This window comes from Rhipicephalus microplus, chromosome X (genome assembly GCF_043290135.1).
Source record: "Rhipicephalus microplus isolate Deutch F79 chromosome X, USDA_Rmic, whole genome shotgun sequence".
NCBI classification, from domain to species: Eukaryota; Metazoa; Arthropoda; class Arachnida; order Ixodida; family Ixodidae; genus Rhipicephalus; species Rhipicephalus microplus.
In genome coordinates, this window is record NC_134710.1 from 188,620,822 (window position 1) to 188,644,143 (window position 23,322).

A 23,322-nucleotide genomic window follows, 5' to 3' on the forward strand; every position below is an offset into this window, starting at 1 on the left:
GCCATCACAGGCACATGATCCACCAAAACACGCACTTTGTTTTTAAACATACACACAGGAGGTATTTCTCTTAGTAGCACGTTTCCAGCGCCCTCACCCCCATTGGCCGCGCTGGCTAGTTTTCCGGTGGCGAAGAGGGCGCTTTGCGACGCAGCGGTGAGGGAGAACGATGAGCACGAGGTCGCGGTGGGGGCGTTAAACTCCTGTCAGATGCCGGGGAGTGGTTGCGGAAGTTGTTGGGCCAATAGTTGTCATCAGGTGGTATGTGGGCCGGCCGCCGGACACTATGAGGCTGTTCGAAGGGTCGTGAAAAATCACATGGTTGGTGATACCGAGGAGTCACACGACGGTTGCAAAATCGCGAAATGTGGCCTGGCAGACCGCAGGAATAGCACACCGGTCGAGGTCGAAACGTCGGTCGCTCGTCGATGAATAGAGCGTCATCATTTGCTTTTGTGTGACGGATGTACTGGTTGGGTGCGTCGTACCGAGACGTCGGGTGTCGAGGAGGCATGCGCTGAGAGCGTCGGTCATACCGCGACGCGGGAAATCTGGTTGTCATTTTTGACTGTGGGGCTGGGCTGTACTCCACAGTTGCCGCGCTCATCGTCGGTTGCCATTGGGTCAAAGGAGGCACATCCATAGCCTCACGTGGCAGACACAACTCGCGATGGTCAGCTGTCGAACACGACATTTCTCGGTGGGACAGTTCCTCACGAACAATCTGTTGAATGGTAGAGAAAAGGTCGAGGCCAGGATTCGTGTCCACACTGGCAACAGTTGTAACGTTAGCCAGCCGACCAAACTTCGGCGCAATTCGACGCATCTTGAGCGTTTCAAACGTTCGGCAATGCTGAATGACGTCGGACACAGAGCTGAGGCTTTCTTTTCCAATTAGAATATTATACACGTCCTCAGCAATCCCCTTCAGCAGATGCCCAACTTTGTCCTCTTCCGACATGGTAGCACAGACCACCTTGCACAGCCTTAACACTTCTTCTATGTAAGTGGTGCATGTCTCACCTGGTAGCTGTGCCCTTTGCGACAGTGTTTGCTCAGCCCGCTTCTTTCTAGCAACTGAGTCGCCGAAACACGCCCTGAGCTCTTCAACAAAAAGATCCCACGTCGTGAGTGCGTCCTCGCGGTTCTCGTACCATACCAGTGCGGTGTCGGTCAGGGAGAACACTACGTGTGCTAGCATAGCGGCTGCATCCCAACCGTTGGACTTGCCCACACGTTTGTACTTGGTGAGCCAGGCGTCGACATGTTCTTCGGCTTTTCCTCCGAAGGGCGGTGGAACTTGGTAGTATGGAAGCGGGCCAGATGGTGCCGTCCTGGAAACGCCTGCTTCTTCGGGCATGTCGAAGTCACTCACGGCAGATGGTGGGAGACCGGCAAGTCGACGGCTTCGTCGAAGCTGTGGCAGTGATTGTTCCGTAGTTGAAGCGCTTACCCAGCACCTCCACCACTCTGTTACGTTTGAAAGAGACTGGTAGACGTTGAAAGGGGCCGTTTATTAGGTCGCGAGGGGCAGCTCAGAAGCGGCCGACTGGTTAAAGATCCTCCTGATCCTCTTCTTCTTCTCTCGCTCCGGGCGACAAGTGCGTTCACCGTATACGCTTCTTTTTCTTCGTGCATGTATGCAACAATATATATATATATATATATATATATATATATATATATATATATATATATATATATATATATATATATATATATATATATATATATATATATATATATATATATATATATATATATATATATATATATATATATATATATATATATATATATATATATATATATATATATATGATTGAAAAAAGAAATTCTGTGGGTCCGGTGCAAATATAATTAGGAATAAAGGAGCACACTTACAAAATCTGATAATTGTTTACTCTACGTTTCGGCCATGGCACGGCCTTCGTCAGGATTCTGACGAAGGCCGTGCCACGGCCGAAACGTAGAGTAAACAATTATCAAATTTTCGTAAGTGTGCTCCTTTATTCCTAATTATATATATATATATATATATATATATATATATATATATATATATATATATATATATATATATATATACATACTCTACTATGTCATTTTTGCCCAGTGTACCTTCACATATATACACATGTGTTATGCAGCTGATTCAAGATCACGGCATATCAGCTGAATAAATGTAGCGATAATAAGTGCAGTGGTGCCACTAGTATCTTCTTGCTTCCCTATCAGCTGCAGCGAAGAAGGTTCGTATATGCTTCTCCTTTAGAAGAGTTGAGCCTTGGGTCAGATGGTGGAGCATATTTGATGGAATGAAGTGCTATGAACGGGACATCAAAAGAAGAGGCGCACAGGACGTAGCATTTTCTCCTGTGTGTCTCTCCTTTTGTTGTCCCGTTAATATCGCTTCATTCGATTAAGTGGGCTTGTTCATGTATCTACCATAGTTTCAAGGGTGTTTTTATGTGTTACACCCCACTCGCATGTGTGTAGCTTGATCTAACACATACACTCTAAGGAAAAATTACCCGAAAAAGGAGTAACGGAGCCCGATAGGCACGCTATGAACGTATAGACCATTGAGGAGCAACCGCAGAGGGAAGCGTGCTGCGCGAAACTACTTAGTCTCCAAACACGCTCCAAAGGGATGAACCGCACGGGGATTGCCGGCAGCGCGAAAAGCGTTGCCAAGGTGACCAGCCCTCCTTCTCCTCCTCTGCTGGCTCAGTCTTTCCCCGTATTCTGCCGGCGACGGTTCGCGTTGCGTCGCACTCGGAATGCTCTACCACGGCCGCCTAGATTCGACGATCCAGGAATTACGACGTGGTGCTTGTGTGTGCCCTTGGATGAGCATGGGCTGCTGCTCTTGTGTTCTTCTGCACCGATGAAGTCTGGAGCAAGTCTCGACACGTCCCCATGGCGCACTGTATATCTCTGGCTTCAAGATAGTCACGAATAACACACGACAACAATAGTTGGGACGGCCAACATGGCGGCCGAGAAGACAGCAGGCCTATCAGATATATACTTCAGTCCAACTCAGTGCAGAAATCAGCGCTGGATTCTTAAGCAAGTAGGTTATCATTCACTCTAAGCCAAAAGGGAGCAACAGGGGTATAGGGGTTGCTCCTTTCAGGGAGCAATTGCATTGCCACTCCCATTACTCCCCTAAAAGGAGTAACTGCAGAGGGAGGAACCGTTGCTCTCCTTTCAGTTCCTCCTTCGGGGGATGAACAGTTATTCTCTCCAGTTCCTCCCTGCGGATCAACAGTTACTCCCACCAGTTGCTCCCTGCAGACCAGCCATTACTGCCACCAGTTGCTCTTCTAAGAGCAACAGTTACTCTTTACCGTTCTTCGCACGTGTTCGCAGTTACTCTTTGAAAACCAACTGCACATGCTTCCAGTTACTCCTTGGGGAAATGAGTAGGTATCTCGAGTATGCTTGTCACACGGTTAACACATGGCGAGAGCTCCTTGGAAGAGCACTGCTTGGGTGCTTCTAACACAAAAAGTGGACAATACTGAAAGGAAAATAAATGCTTTATTGTTCTTTTTACGAGGCGACGTGTGAGCACACTTAAAAGTAGACTTCGCCACACCACAGCCAGCACTAAACAAGCACCATAATACATCAAAGGTTTTCTGCGTCATCCGTGGAACAACAATCTTGAATTTCTAGCATAGGGCAGTCTGTGTCATCATTGGTGAGCTAATGGCAACTTCTCCAATGCTGAAGGACTCAAGTTTCGCAGCTGGTGTTTCCATCAGGCTAGCGCAGCGGAATATCACCACAGGCATATGTGAAGCATCTCATTGCTTCGAGAAAAAAAATAGGAGTGTGAGGTTAGACATGCCAGAATCAATACATAATGAGTCACACACACTGCAGCAGCGCTTACATTCTAGGATGTCTACTGCAAAACGAAATGTGAAAAAAAGGAAGGTTCGGCCAAACGTTATTTGGCAAGCCATATAAATGCTGATGTGGTAGACGCTTTTCAAATGATGTCTGACAGCTATATTCTGGAACAAAATGTGCAGCACCTCAACAAGGCATATTTGTAGCAGTTAAGGATACCCTTAGGTTCAGTTAACTTGTTTCCTATACACAGCTGAGTGACATTTCTATGAGCCCATTCACCAATGGGCATTCTAAGTGAGATCATGTGTGTGGCAAATAACACGTACCGTCCGCTCATGTTAAAATACTTATTTAGTATGTGCACATAGTTGCTCTCCATTCTACTGTTCTATCAAACGCTGCTGCGTCTTTAATTGTGCAATACCTGTAGGCACAAGCCAAGCATGCAAAGCATGCTTGAAAGCAACCATTTGCAGAGGCTACATGATAATCTTCAGTATATTTCTTTGTACCTGACGCAAACGACTGGACAAAACTATAGACAAATAAATGTAGACCGTGCTACCTTCAAAAAATGCTTTAAATTCAGTAAACTAGGGTGCATTTGTTCACTCGGTTGACGAGTCACAGCCACGAGATATGTGAACGAAGATACATCTTAAATCATGCACAGATATTCTGATTCTTTGTTTGACAGTGTCACAGATAGCTTGCCAATACATATATATCTGAGAGCAACAAGATGTGAAGCTTTTATTAATTAGTTCAACGCCTTGTTGGTTCACAGCCAAACAGGTTACTGCTCTGTTAGACAAATTGGAATAAGCGCACAGTGGCTTCCAAAAAAGCATTATTAGAAGTTAGCTCCCGGTGTGAATGTCTGCCTATTTATTTTGTACTGCCTTCTACATGTGCCACAAAGACATTTGTTGAGGATGTGCTACCAATCAAGCCAAGATCGCATACTTGGTCAATGTGATGGAAATACAAACATTAGAAACACTGCCTTCTCTAGTAAGAGCATAACACTTCAGGATCTTGGAACAGCAAGGAGGTGCATAAGAAAGTTAAGCCCACTCTTGCAGAACTTTGAACACGAATTTTTCAGAGTGGGAGAGGTCCACATGCTGTGGCACTTTTAAACCCATGAAACATCTGCAGAAAACAGGGTAGAGGCAAGTCAAGAAACGCTGTTATGAAGGCCTGCGCATGAACAGCTTTGTGAATCTAGGCCCAAGTGTTATGCTTTGTGCAAGCCCAAATCCATGTAAATAGGGAAAGCATACTTTTAGGAGCTCCAGCGTAAACAAATCTTGGCAGTTGGCTTTCTAGTACAAACAGCAATCCCTGCAATGAAAACATAAACATTTTATCTTAACGGTAACAGTGTGAGCACACACACGGGCCAGCAAAGCCATGTCAAATTGTCAGTGCCAGTGTAACCATGTGGCATGATAAACTATTCTCTGGCCAACACATGCACAGTTTGCCCCTAAAAAGCGATGCTTTCATATACGTAGTACAAAAGGTCTGCACTTACCAAAATTCACTTGCTTTCTGTACTTCAGCATCGCTGGGAGCATCTTTATCTGCAGTATAACCAAATTTGTGTCATATCTCTGAAAAAAATGTAGTAAAAGACATGCATAAATATTGTTTCATTTGGTAGCAGTGAAGTCAGGTTAAGAACAACCAAGTGGGAATCAGCCTAATTATGTGCATGCGGCAAATCGCAAACGGCGTTATTGAGGTTGTCGAAATTTTCGTTGATTGGTATTACGTCAATATGCGACTTCAACGGCATGCCAAGTTTTCACAGCGCATAAAGATTTCATGATGCAGAATAATGACAATGCTAACGAGAACATACAGCATTTATGATTGTCTTTAACAATATTCAGTTTTGCGAAGGTTTTGCATGACTAAAGAAATCTTAGAGATTTGGGTCATTCCTCCTCCAATTGTTCTGTCCATATGTAAATTGCTCGCTTGATGGTGCGCTTATAAAATAGTACGTTCAGCGCAGAGGTGAAGCAAGTGACGCAGTGATGTGGGAAGATTTTTTTTTTTGAGGTGTGCGGGGAGGGGGGGGGGAGGTCCGCTTATCTGAATTGGAGGCCGGGCAAGCGATTATGGTCGTCATTATTGGCTCCCTACGCCCGGCCTAAAAAATGCTGTGCGCAACCACCTGGCTATGCCAGTGAAGTGATGCGACAATGGTTTGTTCACTTATTGATTTACATACACTTTACAGCTCCAACACTCAGCCGTTAACGTTACATAAAGCCAATGGTAGAAAAGTGCCAGTATGAAGGCAGCTACAACCCCGTCCCAATGTTTTTTCAAGCGAGGTAGTGTTGCGGAAATGAACTTTTAACTGCAAAAGTACACTGGCACTGCAGTGGTGACAGGGGAAGCAAGAGGGTATGCAGGCGGTAATAATAGAGGTAATTTAGTCCGATACGGCTAGCAATGGATACGGTAAATAAGAAAAAGCAAATTATTTCTCTTTTAATAACGCAACCACTCAACAAACTATTGTAAGAGCATTAAATGTTGCTCGAAATGCCACTCACCTGCACGCTGATGCATGCACAGTCCTTTGTCCGACGAGCGAACAGGCTTGCAGATAGCTGAAGACGTGTTTACGACGTGTTTGTTCCACCCAGCAGCAAAATCCACAACTTCGCGCTCCATGAAGATAAATATACACTAACCTTCATCACGAATAAGTAGAAACGCAAATCTACGACACACACACACGATCAAAACATAGCTCACAAGCTCGCATGTCCATGTGCTCGTCGACCACAAACCAAATGAATGAGTAGTGCGAACGCGAACCTAGTTGCGCCGAAAAAAAAAACATCGAGCAGTGGCAGCACAGGCGTCAGCGCAATGCTTTCAGTGTGTTCTCCTAATACACTTATGAAAAAAAAACTGAGGTACACTAAAAGTCATAAATAAATATAAAAAATTGAGTGTAATTTTTATTTAGTGCTAGTAAACATAAACACAAAATAAATATTACTTTGTAACTTACATCGCTTACTACACTAGCGCCACACTTGTCGTGCGGGCGCAGATTTGTCATTCTGCCTTCAAACTACACGGTGAAGCGTGCTACTAAGGGTACGGCTGATGAAAAGCGCGTCTGGGTCCGCTTTTTTTTCCTTCTCCGATATATCTGGGGGGGAGGGGGCTCCTTATGCACGTGTTTCGGTGCTTGATCGACTTTGACGCCCTTCCTTCGCGGACGAACGGCGTGTCTAGTTTTTTTTTATCGTTGTTTTGCACGTGTTTCGGTGTTCGATCCGCTTTGACGTGCCAACTCTCCATTCTGCTGCTGCGTGTGTTAGGTACTTGCCGTAGCTGTATTCTCAGGCCTTCTGTGTTCAGCCAGCGCTGCTATCTTATTATCTGCGGATGCTAAAATAAATCACTGTTTTGGTTTGGTGAAGTTTGGCACACAGAACAAACAATAATCTGGCCCATGAATATCAATGTGGGCGGCATGCATATTTGTGTGCGGTGTCCTGCCGGGGAGTAACCGTTGCGTGACGAGAGCATTTACAGCGGTTCCTCTTTCCGTTGCTCCCTTCCAAACTTAAGATGAATACAGTTGCTCCCCCATTCTCGAAAAGTCGGCCATCTTGTTCCGCTTGGTCTTTTCGGAGAGTAACAGTCGGTCTGAAGGAGTAAAAACAGCCGTTGCTCCCATTTCGGCCGTTTTCGGCTTAGAGTGTTCTTTATTCTCTACTTGTCACGTGTGCGATACGGATTGCGCTTGCCGGCAACGGGCTCGGTCGTGTTGTATATCGCACGCCCGAAATCCATCGCGAAGGTCAGCTTCGGCGTCTGCAGTTCGCTTGTGCTTTGCGACCACCTGGAAATTGGCCGCCATTGCCGTCGGCCTCCCGTATGCTCACTCATCGAGTGCTTGCCTGTCTTCGCCGCCGCGATTAGCTTCGGGCTGACGATATTGGGCTGAGACCTCGTCGCTGTGTTTGGAGTCTTCGAAAACACGTTGCGGGTTCTCGTAAAAAGCTTGGTTATAGTATGTTGCGCGCTGTAAGTGCACCAGCACGGGCTGGCGGGGCTTTCGCTAGCGTCGGAACTCACTCAAAATTGGTTGCCATTACAGTTGGCTTTCCCGTCAGTCGGTCGCAAGCAGCTCGGTGCCGTCTGTTGGCCGCGGTGGCGGACTCGCGTTTGCGCACTGCCCTTGCTCGAGTTTGTGGAAAAGGCCCGCTTTGCCGTCGATTTCTTCGGCGCTAGCTCCAAACCAGCCCGGCGCTGTTCGTGGCGGCGGCCAAGCGTACGCTCGCTCTACTGTTCGAAGTTCGCTGGCGGCAGACACTCCGCGTGCAGCACCGTGTTTGGTCCCGCGTTCGCTTGCTCGAGCTGAACGACATCGCTCGCTTAGGACTAGCTGACTTGTTAGCGGCACGGTGGTTCGTGGAGTTGTGGCTGTGGCCGCCGCTCCTAAACTGTTGCGCTAAGAGGATCGAAATGAGTTTTTGACGATGTGTGACATCACGGTCAAATTATTAGCATGTCATATCTCACGAATGTTTTCATTTCGTCTTGCACGTATTCCTCATATGTATTTGTATTTATCCTTTGTCACGTGTGACTCGCTATTTTACATACTTATTGTGCAGGCGTGGGCACACACCGTGCTGAAGACTGTGTGCGCTGGCGTCTGCGATGCCTGTCGTTCATCTTCTTCGTCAGAGTAACTTCAGAAGGACTGTGCGAGATGTGAAGGTAAAGTTATTTTTGTGTCATATTTTACACGCACGATTTTATATTAACGTGCTCGTCCTTGTCATATGCGTGCATCTTCATCTTCTGTCACGTGTGTCTAACAATTTTTACTATAATATTGTACGTGCAGCCATGGGAACACAACAGGCAGAAGGCTGCGTGCGCTGGCGTCTGCAAGGGCTGTCTTCTATCGCTTCCGTCGAAGGAGCTCCCCAAGGAGTGAACAAGAATTGATGAGACTGAACTTCTACACTTCACCATAAATTCGCTTAAAAGAATGGGGAAACTTCATGTGTATGTAGTAAAATAAAAGATTTCGTTGTCTCACTTTTGTTTTTCGTTGTTGCCATGACTGTGAAAGCAGTTACACATAGGTGGCTAACTACTTATTCGCGTCTTTTTTTCTGCGAAATTTGTTGCTCACTGCGCAGAAAAACAGGCGAAAAAGTATTAGGCATGGCGGAAAATAAAGAAAAAGCAATGTTTGAACTGGGGAAAAAAGTTTGCAAAGGTTTGTTTCAACGAGATATTGATGAATTTTAGGACTCTCTTCGAAAGTGCTGCTTTATTATTCGAACACCTTATTCAATTTTTATTCGACTAGATATCAAATGTCCTGTTCGCACTCTTCTATCTATTTACGAAGCCTACGGTCTCTGCTGATCAAGTTGCTACGGTCGAACTTTTTGTTGCTACTATTAAAAGTTACAAGCATTAGCTACACAACATAAAATAAGATCATACCTTAATGGCGTAGCAAACAACCATAACAATGAATCAGAGTGTGACACAGAAGGCCACAATAAAAAACACTTATTACTGTATTATGATCCTCGAATTCCTGCGTCGTAATGTACGAATGTAAAAATATTAGCTATACAACAGAGATTTAGTTAACGTATTGTCACCAGTTCGCGCTCTCCACGTTTGCAGTCGGTCTTCCTGGATGTCGCGCACCATGCGGACGGGAGGTGGAAGTGGAGGTAGCCGTGTCGATGCTGACACTGCCACAACTTCAGGGAGGCTCTAATGATTCATCTGACGAGTCCGAAGTGTTGGATGGTTGACGTGAGAAGCCTCGGGATGAAAATGAAGCACATTGACTTCGCGCTGTTGGCACGAGCGACCGAAATGGCGGTGACCGCTAGGAAAGTGGCCCCAGTCACAGTTGCCGAAGAGACCAGAAGTTGCAGCTTAGCTGAGGCCGATACTTCGGTGGTGGTGGCGGCGGCCCGATCTTGATCGGGGCTGCTGGTTCCAGGGGCGTACAGGCTGATGGCGTCAGCTGCAGTGTCGACGCTGTCATGTCCGTGCTCTCGCCACTGCTTAGAAGACCCAGCCTCTCCTGTTAGGAACCTAGAATCTTCCTTCGCGCCTTGAGCACACCAGGCCTCCGTGGAAACTTATTAGACGTCAGCATGCCAGTTCCGAATATGGTGCACTGCAGAATATGGTTCGTTGGTTGTTCTTCAGTGACCTGGCGTAAGCCAGCATAAATTGGCACCTATAAGCTCGTGGTCGTCTTCTGTCCCTTCGAAGCACGAGCGCTTGAGTATTATGATGGTGTTGAATGATGATTTATTTCGCCGCGTGCCTTCTCCAGGAACTGGAGTATAATAGGATGACTTTTCAAAAAATGTGCATGGTTATTTTCTTTTTTTTCTTCAGTTCACCATTTTTTTAGAGAGAGAGAGATAAGCAATCTTTTTATTCCGTGAAAGGTTTCTGGGCAAGTGGGAGGGGTCCTCAGTCCAGGGCTCCACTGGCCTTAGCGGCTCGCAGGGCTTCATCAAGCAAAACCAGCTGCTTTTCCCGATCCTAGCAAGCAAGGTCTCACACAGCCTCGGTCGAGATGTTGTGCCCAAAAGAGGAGAATGAACATGTTTGGGCCGTGATTCGCATTCCCATTTAATTTGAAAAAGAGAGCGCTACTCGCCCCACCGAGGACATGGGCGTGCTTATATTGTGGGATATATGTGCATGGTTATTACTTTGTTTCTTTGTAAGTGAGGGTACGTGTTCATTCTGTACTCGATGCCAATCTCGCAACTGTTGTCCAGTTAAATCCAGGTGGGGGTGACTGTATTTTTGTCGTTCTCCTCTTTGGTTTTCGAGGATGCCGCGTTGAGTTGAGGGGGGTTCCTCGAGGGTTAGGACCGGTGCTCTAATGCTTATTTCGCGAGCCAGCCGGTCGGCCCTTTCATTGCCTTTAAGTTCTTGATGCACAGGGCAGCGTGCGGATTTGTAGTCACTTCCCTAGATTTCTCATAGCTGCCCTTGGAATCTACTAAGCCTGAAACTTACAAGACTCAATAAAACCGCTCTATAAGATTATCTTTTAAAGTGGCCTACTTGTTCATTCTGCAGATGGGTACTGTTCCTTTCTCTTCAGACTGCGCCTTTGTGAATTCACACTTGCAAATATTTTTGATGTGTTAAGCGGTCATTTCGGGAAGTAAAAAAAGCAGTTAACTTACACAGAGAGTGCACTTTAGGGGTAGGGCTTTAGTATTGTGTAGTATGCTGTCGTAATTAGTTGGCACAGTGCTCCGAGGGTTGGATATTGAGCGTGCGCTTGTGCCAAGGGGAAGTCGTAGTGCCCCCTCTTGTCCTTTGAGTGCCTTGGTGATGATCAGCCCCGCCGCGGTGGTCTAGTAGCTAAGGTACTCGGCTGCTGACCCGCAGGTCGCGGGATCAAATCCCGGCTGCGGCAGCTACATTTCCAATGGAGGTGGAATTGTAGGCCCGTGTACTCAGATTTGGGTGCTTGGTAAAAAACTCCAAGTAGTCAAAATTTCCGGAGACCTCCACTACGGTGTCTCTGATTATCATATGGTGGTTTTGGGACATTAAACTCCACATATATACATTGCTGATGATAACTTATCATCAGCAGGAAAAAAAATAGTGCGCTTGGCGTAATGCAGGTAAAACTTTGTATCAAAATAGAAAAAAAGGAAGCAAAGGCACAATATAAAAAAGCTTAAGGGAAAAAATTGGAAAGAAATAGAAAGAGCAAAAAATAAAAAAAGAGATATCGAGAGACGATGAAATAAATAGAAATAAACAAAGAGAAAAGAAAGTAAACGTTGTAAAAAGAGAAATGTTAAATGAAGATATATAGAAAGAAAAAAAAGTAAACCGAAAAGAAACAAGGAATATATCCCAGACCCACACTTCTTTCAGGCCTGTCATCACAAAAGCGAAACTGCCTTATATTAATTTTAAATCAGCAATACTGATAATAAATCGAGCTTTTATCGTGAATTTTCGTATTGAAGGCCCTTCTTTACGTATTTATGTTATTAGCTAATGTTTCGGATCGGTAACAATTATGTTACTAAGGTGAAAAGAAGCTAAAAAAAGACTATATAGGCAATAGCCACGACGCCGTTACGACGCGAGACTGTAACACTGATTGTTGAAGCAGGTTTGAACGCTTTTATATTAATAGTGAGCACGCAGCCTCACACAGAGAAAGAAAGAGCACACCACATTATAGTGGTTCTCCCTTCTATTTTTCTGTGTTTTCACGTGCGTCCTCTCGTAGATAATCTGGAAGCATTCAGTCAATACAAACTAGCCCAGATAAATGCATTGGCAGTAAGCTGATGTGCAGCGCTTGTGCTTGCGAGTATATGATGGCCCTCGCTTGTGACAGGGTCGCCAGGTTTGGCTATATTGCACCTATTTGGCCACTATATTAAGCCTCTGGCCGCAGAAAAAAATTATCTTAGCTACTTGGCTCATTTTCGGCTACTAAGTTATACCCTACATATTAGCAACATTATCAATGTTTGGTCATGCCGCAGTCGCGGCTGTTCGACAATACAGACGCGAACCATCGCAGTCAAAGCGTGCTTCCAACTCCGAACACTTAATTTCGCGCTTTGATTGCACATCTAATTCACTTTATTGAAAATGATAGCGCAGTGGCATAAAAAAGCATAAAGGGCCAATAGTAGCGATCATGACAGCAATATAAAGAAGTCAATATAACCTGTCATTGACGTATCACATCAGTGAATACTTTTACACCCTTAAGGGTGTAGTACGGGTGTTTGCGTTACAAAAATTGTTACGAACACCCCTATTACACCCACATTTTAACATTTAAGGGTTCGTAAATATAACATCCTTACAACATCCCATTTACACCCTTGTCTTGGGGGTGTTATAAACAAGGCTAGAAGTGCTTGATATTTTAGGACAGTTCTGATTATATTTACTGTACATATTAACCACCTCAATACCAGTAAGGTCTCTGTTAATAGCTGCCAGTGGATATAGTAATGAATCGAAGCAGGAGATAATGTAATGCAACCGAAACGCAGTGTTGATCGATAAAGCGCGCAAACTACAAAGTCGGAAGACAACAGCAGGAGCACATTTTATCAAATAAAGTAAAGACCAATAATATTTTATCTATTCCTCTCGGATATGTCGTTTGTGTGATTCGTGAATTCTCCCAAAGTGCTGTAACTCGCCTGAATCAAAGTAATGTTGTGCACAATGGCGTAGCCATTGTGTGCAATATTACTTTGATTCAGGCAAGTCGACTTGCTATGACGCACATGAATGAGTGTCAGCTGGAGACACAACACTAGCTAGAAAAAAAATATATGCTTTGGCTCACTCGAAAAGAGATTATGACCATTTAATGTATGTTTGAAGCGATGATATTGGTGAATTTCAGACATAATGAACGTTTTTCTGCAATGTGAATAATCTAATCAAACTTTGAAGCCATTTTTCTCAAAACCTGTGTTTTTGCAACCTACACTTACGCGAACAGTGTTAACTCTCGTTCTAATCAATATTTTTCCATAAAGCTTTTCTTACTATTTTTATATGTGGAGCTGTGCATTCAAGTAGAAATATCGAAAACGAGTCGTAACTTTTTGTACACTGGCCAATTGCGTGACATAGGAGCCATTGCCAAATATCACAAGTGACATGGCCGAATATCAACTTTTACAGTGATTTTGTGATAACGTGCTAGTTTAGAGATTTGGTGATCATCAAGGTTAGATGCACAGAGTAGTGTCCTCATTACATACATGCCAAGTCGCATTTAAATTGCACCCTTCATTCGGTAATTATGGTTGTTGGCGCAACAAGTATATTTTGGCATATATTATTTTTATGTTCAGTTTTTTTTTCAATTTTTTGCAGTTTCATTATTGTAAAGATTGAATTTATCTATGCCCTATACAAGCCAAAATTATTATGATAACTTTTGGAAAAAAATTGTAAAACTTATTTTGAAGGTGGTGACCTACCTTAATGCAGATAGCTTAGTTGTCTTTACATGTACGTTGTTCGGTGTGCATGCTGTTCAGATCAGTTTTCGCTTTTACGAACAAAGCATTTTATCAGCGAGACTCACCTCTTGTCATGCTGTCGAAGTACACATATTTCTAATAGCTTGATTTCTTTAGGGTCATCGCAATGTAGGTACGTGCAATGATCTATGCCTAGCTGCCGGCCACCCAAAACATATCATTTTCTCCATTTTCATGCCAGAGATATCTAAAAAAATCTGCGATAGCATTTGTATTTTCCACAAAGTGCAATCATTACAAAATAAATTAGTACTTAAGGTTGCGTGAACGAATTCTCCTCTGATAGAGATTTCGTAGCTAGCATAACTGTCGCGTGCAAGTGGCGCGACACAAGATATAGAAAGCATATTAGCTAACTCTAAGTCTACTGCCACATTTTCACCTCTGCCCTTGATAACGCTTCTCGAACTGAATGCCTGTGTAGACTACGCAGTTGAAATTTATGTTTTATTTTTATGTTGTTCTTTAGAATGATACGTAGAATATTTACACTGCCGAAAAGCACTTGCCTTGTCCAACCGCGTAGACCTTCAGCTTAGCCCGGGTCTCAGCTACTAAATCTGGTGGCGCTGTGCTTCCGGTCAAACTGATCATCATCAGGCTGCTCAAGTCGTACTCCTCCAGAAGTGGGCTTTTCAGCATCATTCTCAAGTACGTTGGAAACTGAAGGAGGAAAGAAACCTGCAAAAATAGGAAAAATGTGTACGGTGCGTGACACGCAAGTACGCATGAATTGCTTAAATATATTTTGAGAAGTGTTTGCCATTCTTGCTAAGTTATACTGAACAGCTAACTTCGTTGAAAAATTTCTTAACGTAATAGGTGTGGTAGCCTTTTATCTGTAGCTGGAGAAGATACAAGCAGGTAAAATTGTGAGTGTATATAATGATATTCAGGACGTGTTCACTTCTTTCGGTTTGTACTACATTGATCATTAAACTGTGTTTCGGCTCTGGCTGCCCACCGTTTTCACAGCGCTAAGCCTGTGCTCTAAAACCGCATGCTAGCATGGTTTTATGAGCAGAGCTGTTGGTGCTTTTTGTTACGCCGTGCAACACAGTAACTCTACAGGCGCGCTCTTTTTGTCCTCTTCATCATCTTGGAAGAACATAGTGCACCGCTGAAGGTTTACCTTGCAGGTTTGGTCTTGCACAGTCACCTTTATGTCTACATTGCAATGATAGTAAGTCGTTGGATTATTTCTTTTTAAGATGCAGATTATTTGCGAATCAGAGGAAAAGACTTCCAAATGAACTGCTTCGAAGGATATGAGTTTCAATTTGTCTCTTCCGGTTTTTCATTTGTTTTTTGCGGGGGAGGGGGGTGGACTACCGTGCCGTGTATTAGCCAAAAGATCGTTTGCGAGGCCGTATGCGATATGCATGAGACGAGACGAATTCAATGCAAATGTGTCACAAACATCGAGCATTCTCAACCACGCGCCCTGTCGTCGAAGGGAGGGCACCTTTGAACTGGGAAGACTTCTGGCAACTATACTCGGCAACAGCACCGTCAAGTCTTCCCTATACCTGCAGCGAAAGGGGCACGCATGCGTTTGGAGAAAATTACTTTGAGAAAGATGCGTATACCCCGAAGACAATTTGACTGCTTCGGCAGTTGACGTTCGACCATCGAGAAGCGCGGTCATCGGAGTCGCAAGTCTCGCGTAGGCAGCTATCATGAAGTGTCCCGCTCAACAAAAGTGAGTCGGCTGCAACACCGGGCATCCTGGTCCATCTATCCAAGCTGGCGTGATCTTCAGTAGCACCCGTCAGCTCCTCTACGTGTACCACGAGCAGACCGGGCCCGTACGAAACATTTTACTGTGGCCGAAAAAAACAAACACAGATAGGGTGTTGTTTTTGCTAGCTGCAGTATGCAACAGACTCTGCTAGTTGTTAAAGTTCCTAGTCTCCTGATGGTGGCGTTCCGAGGTCGCAAGATGACCATGACGTGGGACCCACGCCGGCAGTGGCGCTGCGGTGCCGGGCGCTGTGAGTGAATGTGGGGAGCAAATTCGTTTTTTGACTGTTGACACCTCAGCTGTCAAACTGCTTGGAAACGAGTTGGTTCGGTCTTGTGGGTGTCATGGCACGTGAGGCGTTCTAAGCAGTTCCGCCTGATAGATGGCTCCTTTTTTTCTGCATTATGGCGAAGGGGCAGCGCATACTCAGCCTTCTGGGAGATGGGGAATAGGTAATAGCAGAGAGGTGGCATTCAAAACGCCGAAAAACAAAAGGCCGAATGATTACGAGGGTGAATTTCAGAACGAAGAAAAATTAAAATGTCAAAAAGTATCAATGCGAAATATTTAAAATGCTGAAAACTTGAAACGCCAGAACATCAAAACGCCGGCAATACCAGCACCTTGCCATAATAGAAGATACCGATGCACCCGTGATTGAGCATCCGTTGGCCTGCGCGCTTTCGCCCTCGTTTCTAATAGCCATGAATTTCCTTCGCTTATGAGTGAATCCTTCGAAAACAAAAGAAATATATTCCTTTGTTCACTCAATTTCATACAGATAAATTGTGGGCGATGCCTCGCCGGCAAGTTAGAACGTTCACAATGTTCCGATTGGGCAGCACAGCTGCCAAAAGATTTTATACAACTGATTTTTCGTTACTTCTGGGAAGATTAATCGTAAGAGAATATGGTTATTGAAAAAGAGGGTGATGGAACCTTTATCTTGCTAATCAACATTATCGTCTATCACAGCTAGGTGATGACGTCTTCATGCTTTGGCATTTTAACGTTTTGGTGTTTTGGTTTTTTTTGGTATTTCAAACTTCCGGCACCTTGAGTTTTTGGGCATTTAAATTTTTTGTCTTTCTGATGTTCGGCCTTCTAATAATTCGCGGTCTTAATTTTCGACGTTTTGATAGAGACACTAGCAGACGACATCGTCATATTCTTGGCGAAGTTCTTTTGCATAACGAAATGTTTGTGGCGAACTGAGAACGACGACGAAAAACGAAAAAAAAGAGGACAGAAAATTTAACTGGCTACTTTTATCCTGAGAGACAGGATTGAGCTGTTTCCCGTACTATATATTTGCTATAAATCCTTGTCGCCTCTGCTGGCTCCCTTGCGTTTCCATCGGCACTACCCAAATAGACAAAATATATCACCGTACAATAAAAACTCGACATCTGTGTACACGCCTTTTGATAAGGCATCCTTCATGATACAAACTATCGGCAGCAGCTAAATAAGGGATGGTAGGTACGTAATCAACTAACATATGCAAGATTTCTTTCGTTTATACAACATTAATGAAAACCAACGGATAATAAGCCATGGAAGATAAAGAGGACATAAATCGTGCTGTTTTGACTGCGTTGTAGTAATTGCGATATATACGAGGAAAAAAGTATAGTGTACGAAAACACCATTAAAGAGCTTTCCTTTCGTAGAGCAAAGCCAGACGAGTTTTAAAATAAGTTTATTCATTTATTCCGTCATCCAGCTTACTGTTTTTACGTTTGAATCGCGATGACTACAATACAGAGAAGGCTGTACAATTCAAGCCTATTCTACATTCCTTGGCTTCACCTGTTCGTTTTCATTGAAGTAATATTTTGAGTAGTCATATATTATATATCGAAGCAGGGAAAACGGTGGTGTCTAATAATTTGACCAATTCTGTCATTTACCATCGGCATCAGCGATCCTATACAAAATATTAAATGCGTAAGTTGACTCCGCGCCACACTCTATATAGCTTATTTTTAGTGAAAAGAAAACGAAACTCGAATGCACTGTAGTAACTTTTCGGGTGTGTATCACCAAGTAACTCGGTTGATCAGCACAGTTGTAAACAGGAATGAATTCTGGTAATGTTCAGTGCCAAGTACAGATACTCGTTTTCGCTGCCTACTGAACTCTAACCACGCACTGCTAGCTCAGCTTTAGAAAGCCGCGCCGGTCGTCTGCTACCTTTCGAGTGTAAACAAAATATTACCGGTGAAATCAATAGATTCGTGTTCACAATACTGCCCTGGCAGTTCAACAAGTACCAGTTTCCGTCGGGGTGAATTCGCAGAACAAAGGGTGTTCCGAGGAGTGACCTTGTCCACCATGCATTCTGCACACCATAACTGAAGTTGCTGATCCTTGTCCTAATAGGCCGAACAAGCAATTAGCACCTTCTTGCATCTTGTTTCAAAGGCTGCTGAAAATGTGTAGAAGCCTCTCACAATAAGCAGCAGATAGCTGTCAAGGAACATATTTAGCATTGTTTAAACTACAGGTGTGATGTGACAAAAGAGAGAAGTTGGAGGATCGCTAGGCCGTAAAGAGTTTTGACTCCCTGGTATCATTCGCTATGGTTCAGGCACAAAAACTTCAAATATTTTCAAACAAAGTGGTCACCGCGTTATCAAGAAGTGCCAGGCCAATTATCAGCAGCGCTACTTTCACACGCGGAGTGAAGTTTCAGTGTCCTGGGGAGGTTTAGACACCTAGCACGTGCTCAAACTTCCCACATTTTTATGGTGTGTGAGTGCTGCCATCTATGAACACAAACAGTTCAAATCTGAGTTGCGCCCCGCCGCGGTGGTCTAGTGGCTAAGGTACTCGGCTGCTGACCCACAGGTCGCGGGTTCGATTCCCGGCTGCGGCGGCTGCATTTCCGATGGAGGCGGAAATGTTGTAAGCCCGCGTGCTCAGATTTGGGCGCACGTTAAAGAACCCCAGGTGGTCGAAATTTCTGGAGTCCTCCACCACGGCGTCTCTCATAATCATATGGTGGTTTTGGGACGTTAAACCCCACAAATCAATCAATCAATCAATCAATCAATCAATCAATCAATCAATCAAAACTGAGTTGTTTGGAGCTGGTGAGCTCTCTTAATATTGGGATGGCCGACAGCGAGAAGTGCCAGGACTGCGCCGTCGATGAGACTATCGAACACCTCTTATGTTACTGCCCGGCATACACAAACGAGAGGCTTCACATGCACAGTGTTCTAAATTAACTGGACAGAAGTAATTTTACTGTCGAGATGGTATTTGGACCATAGCACTGCCCATCTCAATAGGTGGATAGCAAAATTCTGGCTCACGCAATAAATTGAGGGCTACGACGCCCGTCTGCACCGATTTCCGGTTCGAAGCACCGTGATGCCGAGCGGACATTTTTGCCAGTGCCGGCGTTTTTTGCGTGTTCCACCTTGCACTCGTGGTGACATTTTCTTATAAATTGCTGCGTAATACATTGGAGTGCTATGCAGCATGATTGAATAACAAATAGAATCACTACGAGATAGTTATGATCACGCGAGCTGTCATTTTTTCATTGAAGTTGTTGCAACTCCGAACACATGCTTGTTGTTTTGCAGCAAAGGTTATATCGCGCATGTTTTGTCTCATACGAAGATTTCTTGAACATCATGTGAACACGAAATATCCGTTCACTTGTTTCCTTGTTGCTGACGTACCCTTATTATGAATTATTTGCTTTTTGGTTGCAAAGATACCATTCCGGGCTCCATATAGCAATGGCCGTGGTAATGTGTTTCGGACGCCATAAACTCTTTAAATGAGGTGTCGTCCCTCACATGCTCAAACAATGTTTTTCAACGCATGCAAAATTACCCGCCCTCAGCGTACAGTCTGGCAAGATATGCATTTAAGGCTATGAGTCGGAATTTGACATGATCTATCAGCACTACAATCTTGTAAATCTGACATAACAGAGACGCCACACCATGGTACTTGCTGCTTAAAAAGTGACTTCGATCGTTTTACATCGCACGATACTATTATTTAAGTGGCTGCATTATTTAGTGGGCTTTTATGCACTCACCTGTGTCAATAAATTTCCAGACAGTTAGCGATGCAGATTACACAATAGAAATATGCTATATCAGCGTATTTAATCGCACAAATTACACATACGTATGTAAACATTGTATGTATATTGTACATATGACAACATGTGAACATATGTGTGAGTGGTGTTGAAGTAGTCTCGGTAAGTGTATGCGCTCGATAATACTAAATCGTGGTGATTCTGCAAAAGATTACTGCGTGTTTTAAAGCATAACCGCACGCTGGGCTCAAAACCAACCTCTCAACGTTCCTCGTTTTTTCCCTGTCCACGTCTCACTTCGTTCCCTGAAATGCACGAAATATCATCTATTCATTCACAAAAAGATTTAAAGAACACAATTATTGAACAAGCGGAATAAAGCGTCACAGAATTGCGCGTTTCCACCCCGATTACACTGCGCAGCAGGCTTCTTGAAACAGCGAAGGAAGAGGCCTCGAACCGGAAGTACTGTAACAGACGACGCGCCGTTTTGCTATCCACCTATTTCAAAAGGCAACGAAAGCGCGGTTCAGCTTTCTCAATGACACCGGCTTGTTTCATCGTTTGTGATGTGAAATTGTTACTGTCGGCCAAGTCACTGACTTTTTCTCCTCCTCTATAACTTTCCTTCACCCTCTCCCCTTCCCCAGTGCTGGGTAGCCTACCGGGACTCAGCCCTGGTTAGGAAGGCTCACCAGCTCCAAAGCAACTCACAATTGAACTTTTTGTGTTCATAGATGGCAGCACTTACACACCATAAAATTGTGGGAAGTTCGAGCACGCACTAGGTGTCTAAATCTCACCAGGACACTGAAGTTTCACTCCGCGTGTGAAAGTAGCGCTTCTGACAACTTGATCTGGACTACTTGATAACGCGTTGACCACTTTGTTTGAAAATATTTGAAGTTTTTGTGCCTGAACCATAGCGAATGATACCAGGGAGTCAAAACTCTTTACGGCCTAGCGATCCTCCAACTTCTCGCTTTTGTCACACCACACCTGAGCTTCAACAATGCTAATTATGTGCCTTGACAGCTGTCTGCTGCTTATTCTGAGATGCTCTCACACATTTTCAGCAGCCCTTTAGACAAGATGGAAGAAGGTGCTATTTGCTTCCTCGGCCTATGAGGGCCAGGATCAGCGCCTTCAGATGCGGTATGCAGAATACATGCTGGACGAGATCACTCCTCGGAACACCCTTCGTTCTGCGAATTCACCCTGACAGAGGACCCGTACTTGTTGTTGAACTGCCAGAGCCGTATTGTAAACACGAAGCGATTGATTCCACCGGCAAAATTTTGTTTACTCTCGAATAGATGGCAGACGACCGGCGCGGCTTTCTGAAGTACGCTGAGCTATAGCAGTGCTTGGTCAGAGTTCAGTGTGCAGAAAAAATGAGTATCTGTAGGAGCCACTGCACATAACCAGAGTTCATTCCTGTTTACAGTCGTGCTGATCAATTGAGTTACTGGGTGATAGACGCCCGAGAAATTACTACAGTGCACTCGACTTCTGTTTTTTTCTCTAAAAATGAGCTATATGCAGTGTGGCACAGGGCCAACTTACACAATTCAAATTCTTGATAAAATGGCTGATCGTGATAATAAATGGCACAATTCATCATATTATAAGACACCAAAGTTTTCCCTGCTTTCATATATTGTCACAATGCAGAAACAGCAGCAGTTGAATACCGGACAAGTTGTTTTAATTGTACCAGAACACCGCAAAACTGATCGAATGAGAACCTCGTCTTTCTCTCTCGCTGTGCGTGCTCTTCGTTGTTCTCTTGGTGCTGCATATTCAATGCGGCATTTGCCCCCCTCCAGAGAGCAGCGTCCCGATGCTCTTCTACAAAAGACGGTGCAATATATGTGTGGTGCAAATCAGTCCGAAAAATAGGGCTTCATTCGCACAACGTGCACAATTTCTGGTTTTTGCTGGTGAGTTGTCGAGGGGCTGTAAGGAACGACCACGTAATTAACGTCACTCAGGCCTTTTAAAACTATGTAGGGGCCAAAATACCTCTTCAGCAATTTTTCAGAGAGTCCCCGGTGGGGAATAAGACTCCATATCCAGACTTTTTCACCGGGCCGATAGACGACATGTTGGTGTCGCAGATTATAACGTTGGGCGTCGTAATTTTGCTGCTGATTGATTCGAATTCGCGCAAGCTGCCTCGCTTCTTCTGCTCGTTTGGTAAAAGATGAAGCGTCCAAATTGATGTCATTGCAGTCGTGCAGTAATATGGTGTCAAGCATCGTTGTCACTTCACGGCCATGAAAGAGACTGAACGGCGTTCTTCGTGAAGTTTCTTGCTGCGCTATATTATAGGTGAACCTGATGTGCGGTAGAATGTGGTCCGAGCTCTTGTGATCCATGTCAACGTACATACTCAACATGTCGGCAATAGCCTTCTTGAGGCGTTCTGTTAAGCCGTTGCTTTGTGGATGATAGGAAGTGGTTTTCCGATGGGCTGTTCCACTGAGCTCAAGCACTGTCTTCAGGAGCACGGCCGTGAAAGCGGTACCTCGATTTGGTATTATGATTGTCGGAGCACCGTGCCTCAGCACGGTATTTTCTATGGAGAATCGTGCGGCTTCAATGGCGGTGCCACTTGACAAACCCTTTGTTTCCGTGTAGCGCGTAATATAATCAGTAGCGACTATTACCCACTTGTTGCCAGCATGGGAATTCGGATATGGTCCGAGAAGATTCATTCCAATTTGGGCAAAAGGTACCGTGGGTAATTGAATCGGCTGTAATAGTCCAGTTGGTTTTAATGATGGCGATTTTTGTCGTAAGCAATCGAGGCACGTGCGCACGTAATGTTTCACAACAGCTGGAAGTCTTGGCCAGTAGTATTTCTGTTGGATTCTGGCCAGTGTGCGTGTCTATTCGAGATTACTGGACGTTGGCTCATCGTGGGAAGCACTAAGTATCCTCTCAACGGATTGACGTCGGAACGACAAGTAGGTGGGTGCTTCCTCTGAGAGAAGAGTTCTTGTAGAGAACACCAGTACGTAAACAGAATGATGGCATGCTCCTTGCAAATCTTCTAGGGATGGTTGTTGTCCGGCCATTCAAAAATTCAATAAGGGGAAGCAACTCGCTGTCTTCCTTCTGCTTGAACGAAGTCGTAGTGGTGTCGATGACGCCTACAAACGCCATGTTGTCGTCTTGTGTGTCATCGTCGCGCTTTATCGGTGACCTTGATAAGCCATCGGCGTCGGTGTGCTGCCGTCCGGACTTATACACGACCATCATATCAAACTCTTGAAGGCGTAAGCTCCACCGTGCGAGCCGACCAAACGGGTCTTTCAAGTTGGTCAGCCAGAAGAGGGAATGATTGTCGCTGACTACGTGGAAGGAACAACCGTAGAGGTGCGAACGAAACTTCATAACCGCCCATACGACAGCAAGACACTCTTTTTCCGTTGTGGAGTAGTTGAACTCGGCGCGGGAAAGTGTCCTACTAGCATATGCGATCACACACTTGGCTGAGTCTTGCCACTGGACGA

The 23,322-nt window shown here is 44.6% G+C and overlaps 1 protein-coding gene and 1 long non-coding RNA gene across 5 annotated transcripts in view; both read right to left on the reverse strand.

Moving 5' to 3' along the window:
* LOC119176989 (luciferin 4-monooxygenase) overlaps nt 1–23,322 on the reverse strand; it is a 117,323-nt gene that overhangs the window by 36,871 nt on the left and 57,130 nt on the right. For all 4 annotated transcript variants that reach the window (XR_012887129.1, XM_075878371.1, XM_075878369.1 and 1 more), the window contains exon 7: nt 14,495–14,666. Coding sequence is in view for 3 of the 4 variants with exons in the window: in XM_075878371.1 (XP_075734486.1) it covers nt 14,495–14,666 (172 nt within the window). In the remaining variant the exon portion in view is untranslated. The remainder of the gene's footprint in view (nt 1–14,494; nt 14,667–23,322) is intronic.
* Nucleotides 3,531–14,470, reverse strand: LOC142775896 (uncharacterized). Its single transcript, XR_012887130.1, has 4 exons — nt 6,447–14,470; nt 5,411–5,489; nt 5,157–5,217; nt 3,531–3,824 (listed from the first exon to the last, which is right to left on the reverse strand). It is a non-coding gene; the product is annotated as an uncharacterized LOC142775896 (long non-coding RNA).